The sequence below is a fragment of the Cetorhinus maximus genome, chromosome 13 (genome assembly GCF_964194155.1).
Source record: "Cetorhinus maximus chromosome 13, sCetMax3.hap1.1, whole genome shotgun sequence".
NCBI lineage: Eukaryota > Metazoa > Chordata > Chondrichthyes > Lamniformes > Cetorhinidae > Cetorhinus > Cetorhinus maximus.
The window spans coordinates 68,840,541-68,849,642 of NC_135891.1; the positions used below are offsets into that span (position 1 = coordinate 68,840,541).

The window sequence follows — 9,102 nt, forward strand, 5'->3', positions numbered from 1 at the left end:
GACACTATTGAAATGTAGTTGTGTTGACGGTGTCTCTGGATGGCTTTAATCGACCTATACACATTGTTCCAGGCTCGGTGGAGAAGGGAGCCCAGCTCCCTGCTAATCCTGGCGGTCACACACCTCCACTAGTAACCCATGCACAATCCCTCTGTGGAAATCTCTGCTGCTCCTTCGTGAAAAGGTTTGATTTCTTCATTGGCTCTTGTCTTGTTTCACGCTTTTAAAAAAAATAACTCGAAACGGTTACTCCGGAAATCTCGGCTAACGGCGATTCTCACCTCCCAGCAGTTGGTGTGCGATCAGTTGGATTTGGTGAAATTTACGTTCAAAGCCCCTCCTTCACTTCTGCGACTGGATAAACTGGGAGAATCAGTTCAAAATGCAGTAAGCGGAAAATGAATAAAAAGCTGCAGCATCCCTTCATTTACACTCACCCTGAGAACACCAGGAGAGGCGGTGACATCTCAGAGTTCCCCCACTCTCACTCTTCACCCGAAGGGTCAACACCACACTGCAGGAGATTCAGTGTCTTTTTAATATTTCTTCAGGGTTTTCTTAAAAGGGGAGGGGACAGGAGGAGGGAGGCTCACCTGGCAACTGAGGGTAGGAATTGGGATATTTAGATGGGCCCCAGATAAGAATCAGATTACACTCCTTCGGCAAAAGAACTGACCACAACAAACCAGAGACTTCAATCGAACAAATGCCCTTCTCTCCATTGATACCGTCCGCATGCTGTTCGCTTCACCCGTTTAAAGGGGGATACAAGCGATTTGAGACATGCACAGCTTGCCCATTCCCCAGTCTCCTGCGGGATACAGGAGGATCATTGGGGGCAGGGGCTGATGTGACTTGTGTCTTTCTTAGGATTCCGCCGCTCTTGGGCGGGAATTTCCCAGCCTCTCTCGCTGGGTTCCCCCCACATTCCACTTCTCCTGCAACACACACTGACTGACAGGCAACAGGGTCAGCTCGAAGCCTGAACTGCTGTCAAATGTTCGCCTGAACCCTGCGCTAACTAGACAGACTGCTCGCACTGATTAAAATATCTCAGTTATTTGCCGAGTGCGCCGCCGGCAAGACGCTGAAAGGAAACGGGGTTTCCTCGCTTAGTGATGCAGTGTCTGTAAGAATTCGTCCTGTTACTCTCTCCTTTGAATACACTGCACTTATTTTTAATGATAGGATTACAGTTTGCTTTCATTATTGTTAAAAGATTCTCAGTAAACAGCCTGGCGCTTGCTTTCTCTGACATGTGTTAATGCCCCCGGATCGGTAGTGATTTGGTTTTGATGATTTACACAGCTCTCTCATCCTAGATATTACCATCTGGCTGCGGACACTCGGCCCCTCGATCGGCTAACACTCGGTCGGTGTTAGCTCTCCTGTTTCCCAGCCTCTTTCCCGCCTTTTTATTCTTTATTTCAAAATAGTATTTTAAGCATTTTTAAATTAAATTCTAAACGCTTGCCTGGAAAGAATCGCAGGTATAAGCAGCCCTCTGCATGCAAACTCATCTTCTACAATCTCCCTTCCTTTCTTCAGTCACAACCCTCGGCTTGTGCACCTTGATGCTGATTCATCAACCAGCCCAAACAGCTTTTGGTTATGTCCTTTGTCAATTTTTAAAGACTCGATTGTATCCCTCCTTAAGCTCCTCTGTTCTAGTGAGAAACACCCAGTGTTTTAAATCCTTCGCTTCATTGGGACAATTGAACCCGAATGACTGTACAACCTAGTACAATGCCTCTCTGCATCCTTCTTTTTACAGTTCAGTTATCTGCCGGTAATATGGTGCATTGTAAAACTTCAAATACTAAACGGTATTATATATACACCCATACACATATATGTAGTATTGTTATGACCAATAAAACCGAGAGTGCTGGGAAATCTCAGCTGGAAAAGCTGAGCCGGTCTGTGGCAGCCTCTGTGGAGAGAGAAACAAGAGTTCTGAAGAAGTCACATTGGACTCGAGAGGTTAACTTTGTTTCTGTCTCCATGGAGCTTGCCGACCTGCTGTGTTTCTCCAGCGCTTTGATTTTATGTCAGATCTCCAGCATTCGCTTTTACTTTATTAGTAAGATATGACTGTACATTGTGCTGTATTTTACTATATAACCAATTGTGAATTGTGAATTATATTTTGTAATTTTGTATTGTTGACGGCTATTCTACTGCATTAAATTATAGCATTGAAATGGTTCTACTGCACTGTATTCAATGTTATAATGTATATATTATATTATATAATGATATATTATATCATACGGTGCTATGATATAGTGTTATATTTAATAACACTGTAGACGCTAAGACTTCATACTGTGTTAAATGGCACTTTGTTGTATCATAAATTTATATCGCATCATGGCTTATTATTCTATATTGTACACGAGCGGTGTTACAGAGATCCATGCCATGATACACCAGACTTCCCTCTGCAGTTTACTGATTCTTGTATTACTCTCTCTTCTGCATATTAAAAAGGTAATTGAGAAGACAAAATAACAGCCGTGCTTTCGTAACATGGCTATTGTATCTAGATAAAACACATCGTCGCTATTAGCTGCAAGTGTGTTCAGGAACTCGGTGAAACATCATTACTGCAACTCAATATTTAAAGAGCAGCCAAGCGGCCGATAAAATGTTCTCTGGACTGCTGGCGCTGTGTCTATCGAGGTGAAAACTCAGCTCCCCGTACTTGCTAATGGCCGGCGACACACCTCCCTCGACAATAGTCTGCATTACCATTTTTGGTGGGGTCCACCATAAAGTGAGGTGTTAATTAGCGGCATTGTCCCTGCTGGGGAATCCCATTTGAAATGTAGAACAGTTTCAGAGACTCAGAGGGTTATTCAGAGATTGGGATCAATTAACCCATCCACACTTTTGAGAAGACTCGAATCCTCCGCACAACTTAAAAATTGGAAACTGTGTAATTACAATGTATAAAATTCCTGTCTCACCATGAACCCCAGCCGTCGCTGTGAAAGGGGATAGGGGCTGGGGAGGGGCGTTAAGGGATTCTCCTGAAACCCCGAACGGTGGATGTCAGCAGGCCAAAGCAGAGGAACTCACAGGCCTCTGTTTGCATTGATTCGTTGGAAAACAAAACAGGTGTCCAGTTAAATGCAGTCACTGGCACAGGGCTTCCCAAAAGTATCAATCAAAATAGTCCGATATATTAAGGAATATCCGTGTTTGAATTCCTAGATCTGAACATTAGTTGCAATTCCTGGGTAGTTCCCCCGCCCCCGCCTTTCTTGTCCGAATAAAGAAAATATTTCAAACGGCGTTTCTCTTTAACAAACATAACACAGCTCAATCGCTTTAAAAAAAAAACTTTAAACAACAGTGAGCATTGTGTCCGGGGTATTCACTGGTGCTAGCAGGATTTCGTTCAATATGAATGTGAACTGCTGGCCAACCTTTAAACGAAAGCTGCGGATTTGGGGGGGTGGGGTCACTTATTCATTACAGGTCTGCAGGTTTCATCTGTGCTGGTGGCCTGCCCTATGGACTTGTGTTTTTGTTACAATAGTTTGTCACTGCACTTGTCCTGACCTGCCTGTATGCGTATGTGTGTTCACCTCCAATACGGTTGCAATCACTCAGAAGTAGTAGGGCAGGTATAGCTGCCAGTAAAAGGGCTAATGGGATCTCTCTCCAACAGAACACAGAAGGAGCTCATCTGGGGTCTGCGCCTCGGGGAGGAGATATCCGTCTCAAACGGGATGAGGGCGAAAAGGGTTAAATTGTAAGGACAGGTTGCACAGACCAGGCTTGTGTGTGGGAAATTAGCTGAGGTGTTTAAGATGATGAAAGGTGTTGATAGAGAGAGAACCATTTCCTCTGATGGGTGAGTCCAGAGCAAGAGAGCATGATGTTAAAATTAGAGCTAGATAATTCCGGGGTGAAGTCAGGAAGAAAGCTGAAAGGCTCTGCTCGGGTTTAGTGAAACATTTGAAAACTAATATTTAGTATATTGAGGGTTATAGTACTAAGGCGGGTAGAGAAATATAATACAGATCAGATTTACTACTGTTTTCGATGTTCTTATGTGTCAGTATATCTATCCATTTCATAACACCATCGAGCACCGAAGGAGGCCATTCGGTCCATCGTGCCTCTGCCGACCCTTTGGAAAAAAGCTATTCAATTCGTTCCACATCCCCGCTCTTTCCCTCTAACCTTGCCATTTTTTGAACATTTCTCTGTTATATATCCAATTTCCTCCGGGAGTTCCTATTAAATCTCTTTCCACTTGTTCAAAGAATGAATTCTGGGTCATAATAAAAACGAATATAAGGATTCACAGCGGATTCCCTTAACAAACATCTTGTACATTTGCCAAAAGTCTATCGGGTGTAGCACAGGGCAATACGAAATCTAATTCTATACGAAGTGTAATGATGCCCATACCGTTCTCTGCAAGGGTTTACCTGTCAGCATGCGTGGGGAAAACGTTTTCCTAATCTTCCTTATTTTTTTAATGACCGTTATGCTGACATTCCCTCTGTGGAATTATTGCATTTTTTGCGGGATGATTGTATTCCCCCAAGGAGTTAGATGCGCTTAACTGAAATCAAAGGTTTGTGAATGGGAATACTCTTGTCACAGGGTCAGTACCTGCAGAAAAGGACCGGAGACAGGGAGAAGGGCTCATTTTATCGACTTTTTCTAGGAGCCACGTTTAAAGGACTATTCAACAGCCACCAATCCGGTGCCAGTTCTAGCCTGCGATGATAATGAAGCGCTACTCAAGATAAGCGCCCTTAAACCCCCGCCTCCTTTTTTAAATACGTCCCCTTCGACACACTGGCGATATCATAGCTCTCCTCCCACCCAAAAAAAATAAACCTTAGTTGAATTCCTCCTCCTTACTTTGGAACGAAACAAGCCTCAGAGTTAAAATCTCGCATGGAACTGGAGGCCAGTTGAGACGGTTCAGGTATAGTAAACCCTGGCATTTGGTGTTTGTTAAATTACAGTACAGCCGGACTGGCCTTTTTAACGAATAAATCCTCCGCCGTCACACCGCCACCTCCGACAATGCCCGGCGTGTTACACAAAAGGCGCAGAAATTACCTCCTTAATAAAACATTGCACCAGAGGAATTTTTTTAATACCCCAGCAGCCACCCCCGCTTTAAGTCGAATGGCAACGGGCATTACAAATATTCTCAGCCGTCAAAAGTTCCCCTATTTCCATGTGACTCTTATCAAATTGCCCTATCAGCTCTGAAGAGTCATTTTGGGCTTGAAACGTTAACTCTGTTTCTCTCTCCACAGATGCTGCCAGACCTGCTGAGTTTTCCCATCGTTTTCTGATTTTATTTCTATCAAATTGGTGTCTGATCGCTTTGGGATTTTTACTCTCCTAAATTGTACTGTTCTCTCTGTTTCTCCCGTGCCCAGATATTGTGTGGCTGTGGGCGAGCGGCAGACGGTGTATACAGAAGATTATAACGCGCCGGATCTAAACTGTCCTTTTTCATTTGTCCCCAAGTCTGGATATAAAATTAATTTCACAACAGCTCGCTAGCTTTGAAATGGAACAGTGAGATGTTAATTAGTGAAGCTCAGAGCCTCTCTCACAAACTGAAGAACACTTAGAACTGAAGATTTCACATTCACTGACCCGATGTCACTGAGCTTCTGTTAAACACAGCAAGTATATGAAAAATTCAATAGCCCGCTTTCTACCAAATGGTCACTCCTGTTAAACGAATACTCCGGCTTTGCATGAAACGATTCCCAAATCTACTAATTGAACGCTGATTATCCCTCACCTTCAATCACACCCCAATGATCAGTAACTGTACATGGCTGTACCAGCTGAATACAGTGAAGCCCGGTCCACTTTCTAACTAATTTACAACACTCTAACCGACTATGCAACGTTATACATTATTGTTTTATTTACACGTAATTCGTTTACACAACACAAACACTTAGTTGCTCGCACTGAAAGTGATATTCTTTGCAAGGCGTTTTGTCTGAAATCTGCAGTTTAAAGTACAGCAGTCTCCGCCGTCTCACCTTGTCCCCGAGTTATCCTGCTAATAGTAATTAGAAAACTGCTACATAAGAAGACGATTGCTGTAAATATGAAGGGTGCACACCACCTTCCCCCTCCCCCTCCCTCCTTCTGTCTCTTTCAACATTTTGCTGTTTTCAAGTTTAGAAAGTGCGTGTTGGCTGGGCCCTTCCTGTAGCCAGGCTCCGGTTGGAGGAGAGACATTATCCTCCCAGTTCCCAGCGAGCGGCCAACTTTATTTTAAGTTGCAACTTGCTTGTGGTGAGAAAGGGCCCGGGGAATTGGCAATTACAGCAGTGACTACACTTCAAAAGTACTTCATTAGCTGTAAAGGGCTTTAAGATATCCTCTGGTAGTGAAAGGCGCTAGATAAATGCAAGTCTTTCTTTTACTAACAATTCCCTCAGTGCACAGGGAGCACCGGCTGTCTGCTAGGAAGATTCGGTGTTCGGCCCCAAGCCCCAGCACCGGTAAACAGAGGTTCGGTGCAAAGGCACTTGCTGCCGGATCAGGCCGAACCGCACTGTGCACACCGCTCCCTCAGGGAACTGGGACATGTCCTCGGATCCGAGGCCCCTTCCCGGAGGGACTGGCTCGTGGCAGCGATCCGAGCCGCATTAACCGCTCATTCGACACATGTAACCCTCCCCGAGTCACATTCAGGGTCATTGCCGACTCTGTGTGCCAGCACATGCGAGATGCGGGCATAGGAAGCTCCCCTTCGAAAGTTAGACCCTCCCTGTGAATATAAAATAGGACAGCAAGTGAATTAAAAGTTTAAATGGTTCCCTCCCTCCACTCTGTACAATCCCACCCCCAGAGCTGAGAGTCAACTCCCTGATGACAGTAGGTCACTGTGGGCCTGGACTCCACTCACCTGCCAGTCGCCTATTTTCCCCAGTAACGACATGCTCGGTCCTCGCCCGATGCTGCAACGTGGAGGGGCCAGTGAATGCGACAGAGATTTTACTCGGCTCTCAACCAGCAGTCACTGTACCTGGGCGAGACATGCGCCTGCGCATCTCAAGCAGACCCACCTTGCAATCATTTACCTGAGAAAGAGTCGACAGTCTCCAGTTGCACAGAGACGGCTCCTCTCCCCTGCTGCTCGTCCTTATGTTTCTATCCCTTGCCATTCAGTTCTGTTAAAGAGACGGTGGACTCCCTTTGTCAGTCGGAGGCTGCACACATCCCTCCCAGAATTTCACACCCACTCTGTTCAATGAGAACTGGGTGTAAACAATAAAGTTCAATTCCTTTACCAGACCAAATCAAACCTGAACTTCGAACATTAGAGAGAAAAGGGAAAATACCAAAATAATTAAAGCAAATATTTCTGAGTGAGAATTGATTCTTAACACTTATTGTGTTAACTCTGTCTCTCTCTCTTCACAGATGCTGCCAGACCTACTGAGTATTTCCAGCATTTTCTGTTTTTATTTTTTAACACAGTTTGTGTTAGAAGTTATCAATCTCTAGCCGCTCATTCCACCCCACCACCCCCCATCTTTGTCTCATTATCTCCATTTCTCTCTGAGTCTATCTTGTTCTCACTATTTTCTGTTTCTCTTTATCACTTACTGCCTCCCTGTCTCACTCTTACTATTTGCAGTCATTCTGCAGGTCGCCGACCGCTTTCTCTCTCTCGGCAGAGACCCTGCTCTGAGATGCGAATCAAGAATTTCCCCCTACCCCAGCTAAGCAGTTGGGAAACGGCCACGCCGTGTGCTACCTAAACTTCAGGCCTGTGACTTGTCCTGGTGAATCTCAGGAAGGGAGCAGAGGGCAGAGCCGGACCAGCTTATAAAGCTGTTTCCCGTCCGGGGCGGGGGGCTGAGCGGGACCCCCCCCCCCCCCCCCCCCCCGGGGCCTCGCACACATACCTCCAGTCCCGCGTGCAATGTGCAGCTTCTGACGAAGGTACTCTGACCCCACAAGTTATTGCCTGGGTCCTTTAAAAGAGTATCTTTGCCCGGAGAATGTTCCCCCACTCCGGGGGTCAATGCTCAGAGTGAGTGAATGGAGTGAGATCCGGATCCACAGGCCCTTCAGATAATGATTGGCAATGGCCAGAGACCAACAAGTTATATTTATATAGCGCCAATAATGTAATGAATCGTCCCTAGGTGTTTCAGAGAAGCATTCTGAATCAAAGTATAGCAGTGAGACACCGAAGGAGATACTAGGGCAGATGACAAAAGCTCAGTCAGAATGATAAAATTTACAGGAGTGTCGTAAAGGGGAGGGAATTCCAGAGCTTGGGGCCTAGGCAATTGAAGTAGGGTCAGCAATGGTGGAGCGATTATAATTGGGGATGCACACGAGGCAGAGTGAGAGGAGCGTAGATATCTCCCAGAGTCCTGGGGCTGGAGGGGATTTCAGAGATAGTTGAGGGACAAACAATTTTGGAAAGGGCAGTAATGGGTTCCTGGAAGGCAAAGGTCTGAATTCGGGTCAGAGATATCAGTCTTTTGAGCGGGGTCCTTGCGCTCTGGATGAAGGGTGTGTTGACCATCTTCCCTCCTCCCCACCCCCATACGGTGTCCAGACTCATCGACCCAGCACCAGGCCTGGCGTCTAAACGCCTCAAATCATGGAGAGCTCAGTCCGCCGCAGCTGGTCTCATGAGTTCTGAGGAAGGATTGCACCTGGATTGCGAATGTGCCCCTGTCTCTCCACAGATACGGGTGGAACCGCGGTGTACTGTCCAGCAGACCTGGGTGCGTGTGTTTGGCTCCTGGACTTTGCTGATCCCATATCTGGAGATTTCGGCGCGGTGGTTTGATAGGCCGGAGATTGAAGTACTGAGAGTGATTTCTCCTCACCTCCCAGAGTAAAGGGGGAGGCGGTGATGTTTACAGAGTTCTCCTTGCTGGCTTGACCCTCTGACCCGAGCAGTTGGAAATTTTACGTGACATCAGAGCTCTACTAGCCATTTTTGTACAAACAGAAAATATTGCAACTTATTTTAGTAAACTGCATAGAGAATTACTCTCACAAACACGCGCATGTTATAAAAGCAAAATACTGTGGGTGATGGAAATCCGAAATAAAAAC

At 45.8% G+C, this 9,102-nt stretch overlaps 1 protein-coding gene across 2 annotated transcripts in view; it reads right to left on the reverse strand.

The window, feature by feature from the left end:
* Nucleotides 1-7,260, reverse strand: part of tfap2c (transcription factor AP-2 gamma (activating enhancer binding protein 2 gamma)) — an 84,328-nt gene extending 77,068 nt beyond the window's left edge. The window contains exon 1 of one of the 2 annotated variants that reach the window (XM_078555504.1): nt 7,098-7,260. In XM_078555504.1, coding sequence (XP_078411630.1) covers nt 7,098-7,181 — 84 coding nt within the window. In that variant the 5' untranslated portion in view covers nt 7,182-7,260. Of the gene's footprint in view, nt 1-6,922; nt 7,015-7,097 lie in introns of those variants that run through there. The other variant, XM_078555503.1, reaches the window with a different exon arrangement.
* Nucleotides 7,261-9,102: the final 1,842 nt, after the last annotated feature.